Below are 18,461 nucleotides of genomic sequence, written 5' to 3' on the forward strand. Positions count from 1 at the left end.
CTACCTGATAGTATCAGGTAGTGTCTTTGTATGCCTTTACTTAAAAAATGGGTGATAGTGGGGGAAACCTTTTTGTCAAAAAGAAAAAGAGCCCTTTGAGATGATCCATCTCATCAAAATAAGCGTGACAGGCTTTAATACCCTTAATATATTCATGCCCACACATTAAAATGTTGTACATTTTTCATAATTATGTTCTGCAGTAACTGCATTTGTGTGAACTCTCTGGAAGAAAATGGAATTAATTAACCACCTGGCTTCACCTCCTGTATGAAAAGTAACAATTTCTAAACATCTTCATGGTTGCTGGAGTATACATTATTTTAACTCTTCAGTAATAATGTGAAAAAGAGCCAATTTTTTTTTTTTTTTTGAGAAAAGCAGTGATAATCCAAGGCTTGGATGATCTTGATTCTGAGAAGAACTGTGTAGTACTATGAGATGCTGCATACTCTCAAAACTGACTCCATTGCTATGAGTGGGTAGGCATTTGACATGCTGCAGGTTATTCAGAGTGGTTTTGACATCTAAAAATATCTTCAGATTAAGAAGGTTACTGTATCTTGAATTCCCAGTCTGATCTTGAAGGTGGATTAGGCTGAGATCAGCATACTCATATTCTGGAATAAGACAAAATGTTCTTATGCTGGAATAACAGTACCCACAGTAGAGCAGGTCCTTTTAGAAGTGAATGTTGGAAATATGGTAAGATATACCTTGAATTTTTGTTTAACAGAAAAAAGCTTGTAAAAAGTACAGAGTGGTTCTGGTGAGAACAACATTCAAGCCCACAGTCCATTTTACCACATTCTGATTGAATAAACACCCATTTCTAACATCCTTTGAGCTTCATACACTAATGCCCTTTGTTCAATGCAAAGAAGTGGGCTGCATGTATCTGTACTCATTTAAAGACATTTCTGTGATGAGACCTAGCTAAAATTCTTTGCTGAAATTGTAACTTCATTTTCTGACAAATGGAACTGGAACCTTCTGCAAAATCCATATTAACTTTTGAAGATGTGCTGAGTCCTGTCTAAAGTCTGCTTGCTTTCATAATGGCTTCTAAGATTCATGAGAACAACCTTCACAACACCATGATTTTCAGATCCTTTTGCAGAAATAAGCTTTGAAAGCTCTGGAAGTGCCAATTGTACCACATCTAAAGGCTTTGGGAGGTCTTGGGACCTAAGCTCCTTGATCCTATGAACGGAGTTGCTGGATCAGGCCAAGGGTCAGTTTTGCATAGTATCCTGTCTCTGGCAGTAGCCAACAGCTGATGTTTAGAGAAAGCATATAGAAAAATTACAAAGATAAAGTGGTAGAGGCTTTAGATATATCATAAGATACCCCCTAATTAAGGGTCCAGTTTCCAAGGAGTGGTGCTTTTGGACTTTCAGACCTATCGGTTGCTTCTAGGCTGTTGAGTTCAATAGCCTTTAAACCTTTCTTCTCATGCATTTCCTAACTCTTACACTCATTGATACTTTTGAGTCAGTTCTAATAAAACTAATTTTGAAACAATTAATAATTCTTCCTTGATGACACTTCAAAATGTCTACTTTTCATTCTAATGCAGAACCAGCTTTAAAGGAATTGTGTGGAATAGAGCTTTTTATTTTTTTTTAAACCCACATTTTAAACATGGTGCACATCTGTTTTTTTGTCTTACTTTCCCCAGTCTTCAGTGTGTGTCATTGTTAAATACAAGATGGTCTTGGTGCTGTGTAGCTTTGTCAGTTTGCTTTTTGTATTAGGATATGCTGTTGTCATGACTGTTAGCTGCTATTAAATTAATTTCAGTGTCACTGTTCCCTATGCTAAAGAATTTCTTTCTTTCATTTTAATTTGTGTCCTTACTTTTTTTTCATGCCTCTTTCATTTACAGTGTCATTACTCCATGAAGAAGGCAGCCTCCTTCCTGGGTATTGGTACAGAGAATGTTTACTTCATCAAAACAGATGAAAGGTAAGCAAGCAAAAGCCATGACTGTGGTCTCTGAGCCTTTTTAAAATGCAGTAGTGCTGTACATAACCAACCTATTTGAATGTAACTGAAAAAGTTTCAAATCTGTGTCCCTTAGAGGTAAGATGATACCTGAGGAACTGGAGAAACAAGTCCAACGGGCCAGGAAAGAGGTGAGAGGGGGAGAGAGAGCATGAAGGAGAGAGGAGGAGTGTATGCAGACTGTGTGCTTGTGTCTGAGTGAAAGGAAGGAAATCTAAGAGTGACTGAAATCTTAAAAATAGGGCAGTTAATGTAACAGTGTCTTTCTTACAAGTGCAATCTCTTTGCCACAAACTTGTGGAACAAGCCAAGAATTCTAGGTGCTACATTCTTATGAGGGAGAAAAATTCCACAGGGTGTTTACTACTGATGAAAGTCCTGAGTACAATACTGCTCTGAAGTATTTAGCACATTCTTCTAGGATTTCTTTTGCCCTTGATCCTTTTTTAAATGGATGCAGTATTTGATTTTCTTAAACGATAAATGAAAACTGTAGGTTTTTCAGTTAATTACAGCAGCTATTGCTTTATCCTCTGCAGTGAGCAAGAACTGTAACATGTGGCTTAGTCTCTAAAACTATCATAACAAGCTACAAATGCTAAATTTCATCCTTTCTAGTATTGTAGCAAGAGTGCAGAGATTCCGTCCTGTGCCTCTTTTCCCTCAGGAACTTTGCTAAGTAGAAAGTCAAAGGCCAGCATTTGGAAATGTACTGATGTGTGTATTTGGACAACATTAACAAACTTTCCCACAAACCGTAAGACAGCACTTACCATAGTCAACATATATTTTAGAGGGCTTGGAGGACTGAATGTGAATTCTAAGGCACAGAGCATCTTCTTTTGGCTTGGTTAGCTCACTTGATTTCTCGCTTCCAGTTTGTGCATCAGAGCAGTAGGATTCAGAGCTCAGCTCTTAGTCCACCAAGCAACTAGTGCAATGTCCATGGTGTGGACGATGCCCGCCATGAATCCTACCTTGGGAAACCTACTTTTGTGGCTGATAGAAAATCCAAGGCAGTGCTGCCCTGTCATGCACTGGCATGCCCACAACAGCTTTCACTAAGATCTGATTTAGATACATCTTCTGCCAAACAACCATCTCATCTTTGAGTTTCATGCTAGATAGCGTAACTGTTGATACACGGTGCCCCAAATGACCTAGCTATCTCTCTTGCTTGCTTCTTTCTGTATTTTGCATTATCTGTGGAAGACAACCCGCACTTTACTCATTTGAGGAAGCTGGGGGAAAAAAAGAACTGAAATAAAATGGAGCAAGAGGAATTAGGCTGACAGGAGAATGAGCTCTTTGCTCTTGCAAAAACAGAATTCTTGTTTGTTGATGTAATAATAAATTGAATGGTTATTTGAAAGAAATCCTCTGGTATTTATGTTTTTTAAAAAAGGTCAACCTCGGTATGGTGCTCTGCAATTTTAATATAGAATATTTGTTTTTAAAAGCTCAGCTTAGAGGAGAACACTATTTCACTTGCATCTTAATGGAAGTTACAGGTATATTGGAAGGTCTTCATTTCGTTAGAGCTTCAGTAAGCGTGTCTGTCCTTGATAAAGTGCTACTTTACAACTTTTACAGAATGACACTTCAGTGAATTACAGTAAATATTCTAATGATTCTAGACAACAGAGGATGTATTTGCTAGTGATAGGAGCACAAAATGATCACTGACTATGAATAGCAAGAGTCTTGGGCCTCATTTTAGAGAATTTAGTCAGGAAGATTTATTTAACTATGTTGTCAAGAAGAACAAAAATTTAATTCCCTTCTTTGCGGGAAAAATGTAATGGTAACAATCTTTGGAATTTGTAGAGATCCTAGACTTGTCCCCATATTCAGTCATGTTACCTACTGGCTGCTGGGGGACCTTTGACTTTGATGTAGCTGTGGGAGAAAATTGGTGAGAATGCTAACAGAAACTAGGTGCAGCAGATACATCTTTGCCTCACTTGCAAGTGTTTCGTACTTCAGCTTCAGGCTGGTTTGTAAGTTTGATTGACTTTTGTGGTAGGTTGTACTAGGAATGAATGACCAAGAAGTGAATTATAGGCTGGGTAATTCTCATTCCAAGGTGAGAATGAGGTCACTGCTTTAGCAATTTGTAAAGAAATTTAAAAATACAAATAAATCATAATTATGTACCATTCTAACAGTCCTCTACACTGTTAAAGAAGTGGCAACGCTTCTTTTTTTTTAAAAAAAGAGAGACCAGATTTCAGCTGAAGTGAAGATACATAAAAGACTTGTGTGTAGAGTTTGATTTTTCAGCTGATGTCTGATTTCAGTGAAGCTACATTGAGTCACATCAGCAGAGAGACATCATCTGAAACATTTAATTCTCTGCAAATGAACTCCAGGGATCCCAGATTATACAATTTAATAAGAACTTTAGTCCATCTTCAGTAACTGCGTTGACATGCTGCGGGCCAGGTGCTGAAACGTGCAGAGGAGTTCCTTCAGCATGTATTTACCAGCAAGTGAGGCTGCACCGTCATTGCTAGGGCCGATACCCTGAGTTTCATGAAGTTGTTTCAAACTCCACCAATTCTTTTCATCGTTTCAGTTTCTGCTCCTAAGTAGGCCCAGGCACATACATCTGGAAGGATAGGCGCTAGCTGGTATACGTGGCCTAGTCTGCTGTTGTAATTGCATCCCTGGTATTAATTGAATGGGAAAGCAATGAACAAAGCCACTGAAACCAAAATGGATGGCTTGTGATGGTTGTCTGAGACTCCAACCTGACAATAGTTTTCCTTATCCCACCTGTCTAACCTTAAAATGGTCTGAGATTTCCAGTGGTTTCTCTCCTAGCGTTCAGCTACCATCTACAGCCCTTCCTGTTTTCTAGAGAGGAGTAGGAGCAAGAGGATAGGGCTTTGCTGTAGACCAGGCATTGGGGTCAGGTAGCGATGACTGTTCCAGTCACTGTATGTGCCGTGCCAGTGCCGCCTAAGGCAGACCCTGTTCCCTAACTGAAGGTTCCTCTTCACCAGGCAGAGAATGGGGGCATTGCAGAGACAAGGCAGGTGGAGGCCCTAAGGGGATGAGACCTTTCTTTGCACTGGTAGCCTGCTGGCTGTGCTAGTAGCTTTGTTTTATTCGGCAGAATGGCAGCAAATTTGGTAGTAAAATGTGGAAGACTAAGAAATTAAAAATCAATGTATAAAGAGAGATGTCAAATATCTGGTATGTTTTGATTTTGACAAAACTAGCATCTGTCAAAACAGTCTGAAATTGGTGAAGTCTGCCCTGAGATGGTGTTAACTGGAAATGGAAAATGCCTTTTTTTTTTTTTTTCTTTTAAAAAAGAGTCAGCAGTTTTAAATGCAGTACTTTCTGCCGGGAAACTAAAATGTAGACTGTCACATCTTTGTCCTACATTCCTCAACCTTCTTATACTTTCGCTCTGCAGATATACTGGAGGAAATGAGCAGTGCAAATGACAGTTTTTTTTGTTCTGAATCCTGTTGCAGGGGTCGGCACCATTTCTTGTCTGTGCTACAGCAGGCACAACAGTGCTGGGAGCATTTGATCCTCTGGATAAAATTGCCAATATCTGTGAAAAGCATGGCCTCTGGCTTCATGTTGATGTGAGTTTATATACTGTGTAGTTTTGTTTAGCTTTGCTTTTTTATAATTGCTATTTTTCTTTGACTGTTGATGTTTCTTTGTAGAAGTAAGTTGGGCTCTAATAACTTTTTTTTTTTTTTTTTGCATAGAGAACAGAAATACATTCTAATTTGTCTCTGTTACATGTGCTGAAAAACAACAAATAATTTGGTTGTGACAAGCAGTCAAAGCTATTTTGTCATTGTCAGGTTATATTTCAAAATAATTTAAAAATCAATTTCTTCTTCTTGCTACCTTCTAAAAATGCTTCAAGGGTGATTATATACAAATATAACTTAGGATACTTTTCACATCCTGTTGGAGAATGGACACATTCGAATTGTGGTGTATGGTTCATACAGGTTAAAATAAAGGTATATTTCTGACTCAACCAGTCATAAATTGTTCTGTTTCATATTTCCAGATCTGAGTTTCCTGCAGATCTCCTTATGTTTTCCTAAATTGTTCAGAAATTTTTCTTTTCTCATGTCTTTATAATTTTAAGTTTAGATATTAAAATCCATTCATGAACCTTTTTGGAGTAATCATTGAGCCTTTTTATTACTTGAAAGAGTTAGCTGTAAATGTATTTTTCTAAAACTAGGTCTCTTCATATTTTTAAAAATTACATTCTCTTTATAATTGCAATGCCACAAATCCAGAATGGCTAGATTAAAAACCATGGAGCAATGAGAGAATCTGGAGCAACATTAATCGAGATTTTTAGACCCACTCTAAATTTTTGAAGTGTTTGTTTAATGTTGAGTATCTAAAGAAAAATCATGTAGGCAGCATGTGTGTTTCAAGTAAATGTCTCTCAGACATTGACAAATGAAGTTGCTGTACGTGTGAGTCAAAAGTGTTTTCTTATTGACTTGGAGGCAAAGATGCAGAATTTAGCCCTAGTATTTAAAGTGTCTGCAAAGCCTCCTCATGGCTGTGTGCTGGTGAGAATGACCCAGATGATTTTCAGCAGAAGCGCAGCATTCACGTTAGGCGCAGACTCTTGCATGTCTGCATATAGTCGGTGCAGAGAGGCATGTATTCAGAATCTGTGTTGGATCTTAGGTGAGTTGAATAAACGTGGGTGGAGCCATCTCCAATGGCTGTAGGAGGACAATGAGTAGTCTTCTAACATACTCCCTCTAGCTGAATCACTTAAATTAGGTGGGATGAGCCTGGGCCATATTCTGAACTATATACTTCATAGGCAGTTGATAGTGTTTTGTAAAGAATTAACTTTCTTCTTTCAATTTTGCCTCATGTTAAACTAAGGTAAAAATGTCTGTGAATATCTTAAAGTTAATTTTCTGTTTGAACAGTGACTGTAGTTGTCAGATGTTAATTGATTCCCAGTAGAAGGACAAATGTACAGTAATAAATTGGGTTTAGGTCTAGAAGACCAATCGTTCTGTTAAGATGTGATTCATGTTATGACCCTCTCAATGGTTCTCAGGAGTTCTATTGGTATTTTTTCCATCTTTCCTTTCACCCTCTATGAAGAGTTGAGTGGATGACTATTTCTTTATTTTTTATTTGAAGTTTCTAGCTGCATTTATATGAGAACAGGATATGGGGAAAAGACTGAAAGCTTTCCACATAAGTGACATCAGGCATACATGTATACACAAATGTGCTATGGTAAAATGAGCAGACCGTAATTCATAATGTGGCCTTTTTTCACTCACAGCACCATTAGAAATAGGTTTACTAGAATAATATGTGAAAAGGTACAGTGAGACCAGGCATCTGCCATTCAGAAATAGTGTACAAGAAATACAGTAAAGAGTTGGATTTTTTTCTTGTTTTTAAGCAAAAACCTTCTTCTAGCCTTATAGGCAAGAATATATTATGTTTGAAAGCTTTGAGGATCTATATTCCTTTGAAAGGCCCGGTTTCTTGTTGAATGATTTGCACATTATACAATCTGAGTTACAGCTGTTCGGGCCTGCTGTGACTTTGGAGGAAAAAAAGATACAGTACAATTAAAACAAAGATTAAAAACCTGGGAAAGTTCTGTCTAATTTAGGACTTTTCGTGTATCATTGATGGGAATCAGGATTATCTATTGCAAATGGTCTCAAGAGCTGTTTGTAAGAATATCTTATATGAATGTCAGTGGTGTTATTTCCAGATCTACACTGATGTATCTCATTTCAGAATATTTTCTGATCCCCAAAATTGATATGTTTGCCTTAGGGAGACTCTTTTCATTAAATATGAAATGATAAAGCTCGTGATTCTTAGGAAGGGCAAAAGGGAGAACATCAATATAAAATCAGTGGGCTTCAGGAAGATGAATTTCAATAAAGTCAGAAATAGTAGATAAGCTTTCACATGGAGACAAACCTAAAGAGGAAAAGGGAGTTAAGGAAAAAGTTGTTTTAAGAAGCCCAAACTGTCTCAGCAGTCAAGCCATTCAACAGCCTAAGTGCAGAGACTATAACCAGGCTTATTTTGTGCACATTACAGTATTCATACACACATTCAAGTTGCTTATTGCATTCTATCATACATCTATGATGCCTTTATTAATGACTTGTTTTGCATCATCAATATGCACTCAAGATCCAGCACTTGTATATGTCATTTATTGTGTTCATGTAGCTTTAAATACTATGTATGAGTATTTCTTCCCTGCTGGTCCTTACTCTGACTTTTTTTCCTATGGCTAGACCAGTACAGAAAATCAGGTTTGACCTATTAGCCTGTGCTTAGGTAGTTAGTTTAATCACACTGCAAACACTGTGATTCCCATCGTTCAGCGGTAAGCGGTTTGTTGCCTATGAAACACAGTAATTTTCTCATACCTAGTTACCAATTACATTGCATGGGACACAGGTGATAATCTTTGTGTTTTCAGCTACCCTGCATTGCTCTCAGATGGATTTGTCGTAAACAAAATGTGTCAAACTAGTTTGATCAATCTACCTTCCTTCTGTAGTCTCATGGATGGAGGAGCAGCAGTTAACTTTATTGTGTCTTTGCAATATCTCATCAGAAAGCCAGAGAAACATGCCAAGCTGCAGCTGTGGTAGTTTGTTTTTCCTGGCTGGAAAACGATACCCAGAGAGCAGTTACCAGTGGTTCACTGCTGAAAGGGGAGAAAGTTTTGAGCAGGATTCCACAAAGGTCCATCCTAGCTTAGAAGTTATCTGGTATTTTCATTAATAGCTTGGATGAAAAAGAATACGCTGACTAAACTTGAAAATTACATAAAACTGCTGCAAGAGGCAGTGGGAGGACTGGATTAGAAATCAGAGATCTTGACAGTTTGGAGAAACTAGGCTACAGTTCAACAGAGTTCTAAGTTTAAGCTGTAATAATCAACTGCACAAACACAGGCTGGGGATTGTTGGCTAGACAGCAGATCTTCAGAAAAAGATCTGGGGTTTGCGGTACCTCACAAATCAGCGATCATAAGCATTTTCAAATAGGGTTAAATGTCTTTCAGAATTGAATAAAGAAGGTACATAAAATAATTCTCTTTCTGCTTGGTGCTCCATCTGCTTTATCTAGATTGTGTCCAAATAAAAAGCTACATTTCAAGAAGGTTAAGGCCCTACAGGAGAAAGATTAGAAAATAGTAAAGCAGTGAGGATAAACAGAACCATATATAGAAATTATGACCAATGAGGAAAGATTGAAAGCACTGATGTTATTTAAACTAGAAAAGACAGACAATATGTAATAAGTCTACAGATGCTTTAAAAGCTGCTGCAAAAAGAAAAGGAATAATGTGTTCCCCTTACCACTGCAGGTATGACAAGAGGTAACACTGTTTAGGACTGACACTTTAAATCAGTAGGGTTGTTACCATTAAACACAAATTAAGTGGTTAAGCTGTGCAGCCTCCATCATTAGAAGTCTTTAAAACCAGACAAATCCAGTGATTCTCAGTCTTCTTGGGTGCCTTCTCATTTGTTTTTGTTTTTTTTTTGCCAGCCCTGGATCCCTAATTGCTTGGTCTTTGAATTATGTAAAGAAGCATGGAACACAAATTCATCTTGTAGTACTGAGTCTTAAGGAGAGATTGAAAGGTGGTGGAGAGGCCTGGATCTCCACTATCATCCCTTCCAGATCTCCAGCAGTAATTTTTAAAACAAAGGCAGAAAGCAGTGCCAATAGTGCTGTGGAGGCAGCAATTGCTGATGTCTCTCTGCAGCTTATTTTTCACTTTGATGCTCATCACAAGCTAGGTGTGTTCACTGATTTAATATTCTCTAGAAAAGACAAGCGTTTGACAGAAATGAGATGGATATGGCTGATCCTGCCTTTGGGGGGTGGCACACTGTTGAGATAACCTCTTGAGGGCCTTTCTAGTCCAGTTTTTCAGAGATTGTGAAAATGTCAACTTTTTCAGATACAGACACCTTTGGATGCAAATTTTTAAAGGATTTATTATATTTCAGTGGGTTGCTTATGAATTATGAAAATCAGGGAATAACTTAGTGACTGTTTTGACTTTATTGAATCATAGAATGAGAAGAGTAAAATCAGTCTATGAATAGGAAGATCAGTTTGATTGTCCTCCCATAACATGGCTAATTTAGGCTAGCTGGAGAAACCCAGTTTCAAGTCATGGTTCTGTCACAGGATTACTGTGAAGTTTGAAGCAAATAATTTCCTGCCTTAAGTCCCACCTATAGATTGAGCAGCAGCCTTTTCCTCAGCAAGGGTGTTGTGAGCATGACAACATGAAATATGATGTGGTGCATTAATGTACTGCATTAATGAGAACGACGTGTTAGGACAAGTTATTAACCTTTCATTTCCCTTGTGAGCCTTTACCATTCCTGTCTCCCAGAGATAGCAGATCTTATTCCTAATGTATGGCCTATGAAGCAAATACTGATGCTGAATTCATAGATCAGCTATGACATCTGTTTCTTTCAAGTTAAAAAAGAACAAAAGCCAAACAACCATGTGTTCTCCATGCTTAGATCAGGAATCTTCACATCAGTGATTTCTTCTTCATTAGCCCAAAATTCATGATTTTTTTTTTTTTTTTAAATAAGCTAAGGCCAGGTGTGTTTGGTGGACTGATGCCTCCTGTGTGTTTCTAAGGAGCCTTACTTATATCACAAGGAATTTGTTTAAGTGGATTCTGCCTGCATGAACACTGAAAATCCTTTTTTTCATGTTTAATAATTATTTCTCAAATGCACTGTATGACATGTCTACTGTTCGTTGTGTGTTGTCCCTACCCCGTTTCCATGGACAAATGTTGTTATTTGAGAAATGAAGATTCATAGCAGCTGGTGTGTGAAATCTGATCCTCGCAGAATTCATGGTTGAGAATCACCTTCCCTGACTCCAGTTGCCTAGAAGTTAAACTTGGGTAACATAAGCTTGTTGCCTGGGTTCCTTCTATAGTCCATGGAGAGAGACATCTGCAAAAGGTGTCACCCAAAGACAGGTATGTAGAATAGATAAGATGACACTTGATAAGGAGTTTCAGTGGAGAGCTCCTCACTACAGAGAAGGCCTAAATGACTCTTAGACCACACACCTAGTTCTTAGTTGACCTGAGGGAGATGTGATGAGTCTTACTCCATTTTAACGTCAGTTGGATTGCTGGTAACAGAAATGCTGCTATTGCCTACTACTATTGCCTTTGCTTTTCATATCCAAACTCTGCAGAAAATCTGAGATTGGACTTTGCAGTTGGCAGAGATTATCATTCTGTCCTCATTTCCCTTTTGAACGTCTTGCAAAGGAAACAGCTAGCAGGAGGAAGATATGCAAAATGGGGCTTTCTGCTCCCACTGCTTAGGTTTAGGCTAGGGGAAAGGAAGCACCTCTGATTCAATATCAGGAATGGTCTGGTTATGCAGGGACAGTTTTCATGCTCTTGCTTACACAGAAAGGACAGTGTAGTTTGTGGCTCACATAGTGGCACAAACCATCAGCTCCTCTATTTTAGGCATAGCCCCAGGCTGCCATCTTTATTTCAGTAGATGATACTAAAGGCAAAATTTAGCCCACTGACCATGTAGTAAACTAAATTTTAAATGAGGTAAAACATCTTCAGAAATTATTAGTTGAAGCATTATCAAAAGAACTTTATACAAATAATATTATCTTGGCTCTATAAATTTTCCAACAGGCTTCTTGGGGTGGCTCAGCTTTGTTATCAAGGAAGCATTGCAGACTTCTTCATGGCATCCACAGGTAAGTCAGTTTAGTTCATGGGCACATTTACCAGGGTCTGAGATGAAAGTTGTGTGGCCTATTGGCCTCTGTGAGAGTTGCATTTTCCAAAATACATATTACTATTAATTGGAGAGATTTCTGAGCCTATGGGTGTGTGGGAGGGGAAAAAAAAGGGAAATCTGATTTGTCTGCTTAGATTGTGTTTGGCCATTTTTTATTTTCTAGTACCCATGATTATAGGTGCAATTTCCACCACCCTTTCTCCATTTATAAATTTTGTAGGGCTGATTCTGTCGCCTGGAATCCCCATAAAATGCTGTTGGCAGGAATCCAGTGCTGTGCTCTTCTGGTGAAAGACAACTCTGTAAGTCCTCCTGTCCTTCCCTCCCCCCTCCTTGTGGTTTTTTTTTTATTATGGTAGGCTGTCATTGCTGTAATATGGAAGTGGAAATAATTAGAAAACAACTGCAAGTCAGTTTTACTACACTGCAGTGCAAAGGCTGAATGATATTATTTTGAATTTCATCACAAAATTAATAAAGGGTGAATAAGAGAGCAGGGTCAAACTGATCCAAGTCACCGTACTGACCAGCGGTGAAACTTTGCAGTTGGTGCCCTTGTTAGTTAACATCTGTACATGGTTTGCATTCAGAATTGAGTATTTTGTCACCTGGGTCTGCAGCACTTAAACACCGAGCTCATCAAAGTCCTCGGAATAGCTGTCATCCATTGGGACTGCAGCAGTACTGCATCTCTGTTTAAAGCAGGCAGAGCTCCTCTTCGCATCCCCTTACATGGGTGTGCCAGAGTGGGAAAGGAGAGGGATAGGAGTCAGAGCACATGCAGGTAAAGGTGCTGAGCCTTCTTGCCTCACTCTACGAGTTCTTCCTCATCACCAGGGTGATTTAGGCTTTCCAAAAGCCATGACTAATTAAAAGGTCTAGCAAGCAAAAAACAGAGCTCTGATCTCAAGTGGCACAAAAGTGAGATGAGTCTGCAATGTAGTAAAAGTCTCTGCTTATATCTTTGCGGAATTCTTCCATTTTAATAAAGAAACCAGTAAGAGGTTAATTATTTCAAGCCCCATACCAAACTCTGCCCTGCTAAAACTTATGTCCATTCTCCACTGGGTTGAATTTTAGCTTATACTTCATAGGTTATGAATGACTGAACATCATGAGGATATGGAGCCCGTGAAGTTTGCATCGCTGTTTTGTGGCCTTGGTTTGTAAATCACTTTTATAAATCTCTGTCAAAACAGCTGATAGATTCTATTCAGTGCTAGGGGTTAGCTGTCCATGTAATTGGTTACTAACTCCTGGTAATAAGAACTGATGAGGACCAAAGAGCTTACATGCTAATCAGCGCTCTCTTGGAGCTGATTGCTCCAAGTCAGGGGTGAGACATGGCAGGACAGCAAGGAGAAGTGTGCCTCCTCATTTCCTTAGACTAGAGTCTGGGGGATTAAAGAGGGTTAGACTCCAGGGCTGGGGCTACCTGTCCATCACTTTATCTTTATTCCAGGATGAAAAACAAGCAGAATGAAATTATTGACTAAGATTAATGTGGTGTCTTAATTGCAGGCTGGGAAGAATTCAGTGATATATTTTTAACTAATTAGGCCCACTACATAGGTATAGCCTCAGGTAATGATAAGACTACTTGGGCTGCATAGTGGAAATTTCTCAGGAAGAAAGAGGAAAGAAATGGAGAGGAATTAAATATTCTAGCTGCCCTTGCATTTAGAGTCACTTTACAAACACTGTTCCAACTTCAGGGCTCTGGCAGCCTTTCTATATTCCCCTTCCGTGGAGTGTAATGTCTGATAGAGCAATCCTATTCCACTTCTAAATCACAGCTAGGCAATGTTGTGCTGCAAATACTTGTAGAGCTGAATCCTAGGCCATTGAGGGGTGAAAACACATGTATTACTGATCATACAACCAGATCCTATTGTACAGTGAGACATGTTCTGGAAAGTAGAAGACTTCTCTGCATGGGGAGGAGAGAGCGTTTTACTTTGTGTACTTTCCAATACCTGGAAAATTGGCACTTTTCTGGTGTACCCCGAGTAACCTTCATAGATACTTAGATAGACTTACTCAGAAAACACTTGTATTTCTGTGGCGTGAATTGCAGTGACTGTTTAAACATGATCTAGATGGACCGATAGTCTCCAAACAGTGAGTCAACTTTGTTCTTATATGTTCTTAAAATGCTATGAATCAGTCTTGGGTTGTACATACTCCCGTCAGACCACAGAGCTACTCCAATTTGTCCTTGCTGTAATCTATATGAACATGAATATTATCACCATACAAATAGAGAACTAATGTTTATCACCAATGCTAAAGTTCTGTGACTCATTAGACTGTGGCACTAGGTTAGGTAATTAGCAATCAATTCTAGGTAATGAGCAGAATTTTCACTTATTAGTTAAAAATAAAGTCTCAAAGAATGTAGCTAATGAAATCCCAGTTTAGCACAGAATATAATTGATTGAGGTGATCATGGTAGCCATCTACAGTGTAATCTCTTCCTCATCATTAGCAGTATCACAGAGATATCTACTTCCCTGATTCCTTTCCAGGGTAGCTGCAGGAAATACTCTATTCCCATTGCTTTCTGCTTGGGTTTGTACAACTAATACCTCTTGAAGTGAATTACAGGGATGGCCTTTTGCACTGCACTGCTTTTGAGAATTTTCAAGTATGCCATTCAAAAGATTGTCCTTATTGTCCTTATTGCTTCAGATAAGGCAAACCAGGAAGATGTTTGTCTTGGGGAAAAAGCTTGGGGAAAAAGATGTTTTGTTAATGAAATTGAAATTCACTTTTAACTAGCAATGGAAACGGAAAGAGATCAGAAGTCTTGCTGTAGGTAAGTGTATTCAATGAGAAAAATATGTTGAATTATGAAACTGGAGTTCTTATATATTGACTTCGGTATCAATAATTATCCATTTATTTGCCATTAATTAGAACACAGCAACTATCCATAGACTTCATCAAAATCAAAGGCTGTTTGAAACTTCATAGTAGACTGGAGCCTCCATGACAATAGTATTTCCATTTTCTAAACTTTAACAGCCCCAGTATAAGGCAGAGCACTACCATTAGTCTCTGTACAAAGGGTAAAAAGATAAAACTCAATGATCTTAGAGGTCTTTTCCAACCTTAATGATCCTATAATGATTCTATAAAAGATGCTGAAGAAAGAATGTCAAACTTGTCAAATGGGGCAGTTCTAATGAAATTTTTGCAATTCTTCTGAACAGATGGAGCAGCTCAGTTACTGTGTGGAAAACTGTTGGGGTCTTCTTGGGACTGAGAATGTTGAGTTAGAAAGCATACTATTTCGCCCCCCCCCTTTTTTTTTTCTTCTACTTTTCCATCATTTGACTAGGAAAACTGAGATGAGTTATGTTTTCAGCATGTTTGAGTCTATTACTTTTGAGACAGCAGCGATCAAGGAGTAACTGCTTTCTTGAGCATAATATTTATCTTTGATTTTTTCCTCTTCTGTTGGCCTTCCCGCCCAAACTCTGTTCTGCAGTGTTCCCTTTCTCTTCCCTTCTCATTCTCCTCCACCTTGCTTCTTGCATTGGTCTGGCATATTTCTTTCTTTCTGACAAAGCATGATTTTTGTTTCTTCTGCTCTCTGCTCTAGTGATGTGCTGGAGGATGTCACTGTACTTGCCTCTGGAGATTGACAATATCTTCAGCAGGATTTCTTGAGTGTGTTGCATTGTTAGTAAGATAAGCAGGTGGAAAAGGATCATCAAGCCAGCACATCTTGTCAACTTTGGATGCACCAGGAGAGTAGGACAGTACCTGCTTTTTTTTTTTTTAAATGAGATATATTCCCAGGAATTTGAGTTCACTCAGAGATATTGAACTATTTGTTCTTATTGCATTTTCACTCTAGAGCATTTTTTTTAAACTATGAAACTCTGCAGCTGTACTATGATTTTAAGTGAACTTCTCAGTCTTTCTGTAACATTACCAACTGAGTTTAGGTTTCTTGTGACAAACAAAAGTTACTATTCCTCAGACGACGGGCATGAGGGGAACAAATATCTTGTGATGTCCTCTATTGTGCAGCTGTATTACATTCTGATAAGGCAAAAAATAGTCCCACATTGATCAACCCTGCTATGCACTCACTGCAGAAACACTGTGCAAAATTTTAAAGTCAGTGAGAGACAAAGCAATTAACTTAAATTTTTTGATGTTGCTGCCTTTTTTCTTTTTTTTTAAATACCATGTCTAGTAAACTTGTATTTTCCCTGAAAATCAAGGTGTAGAGATCTAAGTGAATAGGGCACAATGGCTGGACAGACTCCTGTTCTTGTTGTGCAGCTGCTAGCCAGAGAACACAAAACTGTAAAAAACTATAAAGGATGGATGCTTCACTTTTCTTTGGTTTCTAATGTCATCTTCTTGCCTTTCTTTTTCTGAGAAAGTTGGAAAATAGGTGTGAGAATCTTATATATGGCAAAAAACTGTGCCCAATGTTGGCTTTCCAGCTATGGCTACCGTGTGCTGCAGCAGCACATTATCACTCTGATGACTGCAAAGGGAGAGCAGCCGCTGCCCCTTTTTTTCCCAAGCTGTCACATAAACTGTCTTTTCACAAGGCTGAATATGCTGGTCCTGTGGCTAAAGAGTTCAGACTGAATTTGCTGTACTTTTTGCAAACCAGCAATATTACAATGGGATTGTCAAACCCTTACAGAAGTTGTGGAGAAACCTTTGGTGGTCTCCTTTTGTGCTCTACAAATAGGTGCGCAGGTTGGTTTTTTTTGTTTGTTTTGTTTTTAGTATTGATGGAGAGAATTGAAAAGAGAGAGGGCGACTTATTCTGTGTATGCCAGTGGATTATTTCTCCTTTGGATTTTGTTGTCTTGACCTTTTTTTCTCTATTTTAGTGCCAGTTCCAAAGTTATCAGTAGCGTATTGTAATGTAGATCAAGAATTGTACCTCTGTTACAGGAATATGACACTTTGATTAAAAGTAATGTCAGACACTGTCTGCCATTTTAAAATCAGACTTGCAGCAGATGCAGAGAAAAGGATGAAATGTGAAATGCTTTTTCAAATTGAAGAGTGATGTTGAATTGGAAAATGGATTGTGCTGTTCGAGATACTGTTTAGCAATTTCTGTCCTGATGTCCACTTCTGTTCCTTGGTCTGTTCTGCACAGAAGACTTCTGGTTCAACTGTCACTTAAATGCATGTTTGCAGATCTGAATCAGAAGCTGTAGCCGTGTTTTTAACCTCATCTGAATTTCTATTCTAGTATTATCTTACAGATTTATTTTTCTTACCCACTTTTAATATCACTGACAAATCTACAACGTTTTCTGTCTCCTGGGCTCCTTGTAGAGCCACAGTCATCTCTGTTCTTGTAACCTTTCCGCCAGCCCTTCTCTCTACTTCACAATATTACAGAGTATAATTCGATAATTCATTCTTCAGCCAATGGCCAGTCCTACGCCTCTTCTCTTTCCCTGCACTTTTAAACCTATAACAGGCTCTGTGCTTTCTGTTTCCCAGCTTTGTTCTTTGCTGGAACTTGCCACGTTACTCGTTTATCTTTGCCTGTTTTCTGCTGCTCATCTCTGACCAGGCAGCCTCTCAGAAGTTGGAGGCTGGAGATTGCTGAATAAAAATAATTTCATTAACTAACCATAATTAGGGTATGGTAAAGTACCTTTTCTGAGCTTTATTTTCAAATGCTAAGTTTGTCTGAACTGTGAAAAGAGATAAAAATTGGGGTTGTACTAATCTCCTCGTGGTGTTTCCACTCAAACAGTCAGCCTATGCTAAATCCTTAGTGACTTTATTTTCTGGTAAGGGCTAAACATTTATTTCTTGGGGCTGAAATCTTTCCCACCTGCAACTAACTGTGCCATATGTGAAGTTCTTTGTTTGACAAAGAAGGAATAGATTGAGCCATTTGTGAATGTGTAGGAAGCTCCTCAGAGGCTGTTCTTCTAATCTATAGACTGGAGCAGTGGACATAGTCTTCTCCTTCTCCTCCCTCTTTGCCACCCATGTATGTCTTTGGGCAACTGTTTCTGTGGTTGAACTCCCATGGTTTCCTGAGATCCGAGTCAGAATTCCTCTTCAACCTGCAACTCTTCAGTGACATTAAGAAGAAAATAATCAAAAAAAAGTTTCCTTGTTGTGAGTGCTGACTTCACTGGGTTCAGGTTCATCATCCAGGGTTCTTAAACCACACCATAAGTTTTGGATAGTTTCCTGCACATCCAGTTCTGTTTTACTAAGCAGTTGGTACAGACAGGAAAAAAAGGCTTCGGTTTGTGAAGATAAAAAGGTTTGAAAATGCTTATCAGCAATCTAAGTCTCTATTGTGTTTCTAATAGGGCCTCCTGAAGAACTGTTATTCTGCCAAGGCCGCGTACCTGTTCCAGCAGGACAAGTTCTACGATGTCAGTTATGACACTGGTGACAAGTCCATTCAGTGCAGCAGGCGTCCGGATGCGTTCAAGTTCTGGCTGACATGGAAAGCATTGGGAACCACAGGCCTCGAGGAGAGAGTAAACAGGGCACTGGCTTTGGCTAGGTACCACCTCACAATTTTGAATATGTCTAGGCTGCTTAATTGACTGAAATGTTGACACTGCTGATACTCCGTATCCTGGAACA

At 38.7% G+C, this 18,461-nt stretch overlaps 1 protein-coding gene across 2 annotated transcripts in view; it reads left to right on the top strand.

Annotated features, from left to right (window-relative positions):
• GADL1 (glutamate decarboxylase like 1) overlaps positions 1 to 18,461 on the top strand; it is an 87,318-nt gene that overhangs the window by 20,268 nt on the left and 48,589 nt on the right. For both annotated transcript variants that reach the window (XM_075143375.1, XM_075143376.1), the window contains 6 exons: positions 1,889 to 1,968; positions 2,084 to 2,138; positions 5,496 to 5,612; positions 11,741 to 11,805; positions 12,070 to 12,151; positions 18,179 to 18,378. In XM_075143375.1, the coding sequence (XP_074999476.1) occupies positions 1,889 to 1,968; positions 2,084 to 2,138; positions 5,496 to 5,612; positions 11,741 to 11,805; positions 12,070 to 12,151; positions 18,179 to 18,378 (599 nt within the window). The remainder of the gene's footprint in view (positions 1 to 1,888; positions 1,969 to 2,083; positions 2,139 to 5,495; positions 5,613 to 11,740; positions 11,806 to 12,069; positions 12,152 to 18,178; positions 18,379 to 18,461) is intronic.

Source organism: Calonectris borealis, chromosome 2, assembly GCF_964195595.1.
Source record: "Calonectris borealis chromosome 2, bCalBor7.hap1.2, whole genome shotgun sequence".
Classification (NCBI taxonomy): domain Eukaryota; kingdom Metazoa; phylum Chordata; class Aves; order Procellariiformes; family Procellariidae; genus Calonectris; species Calonectris borealis.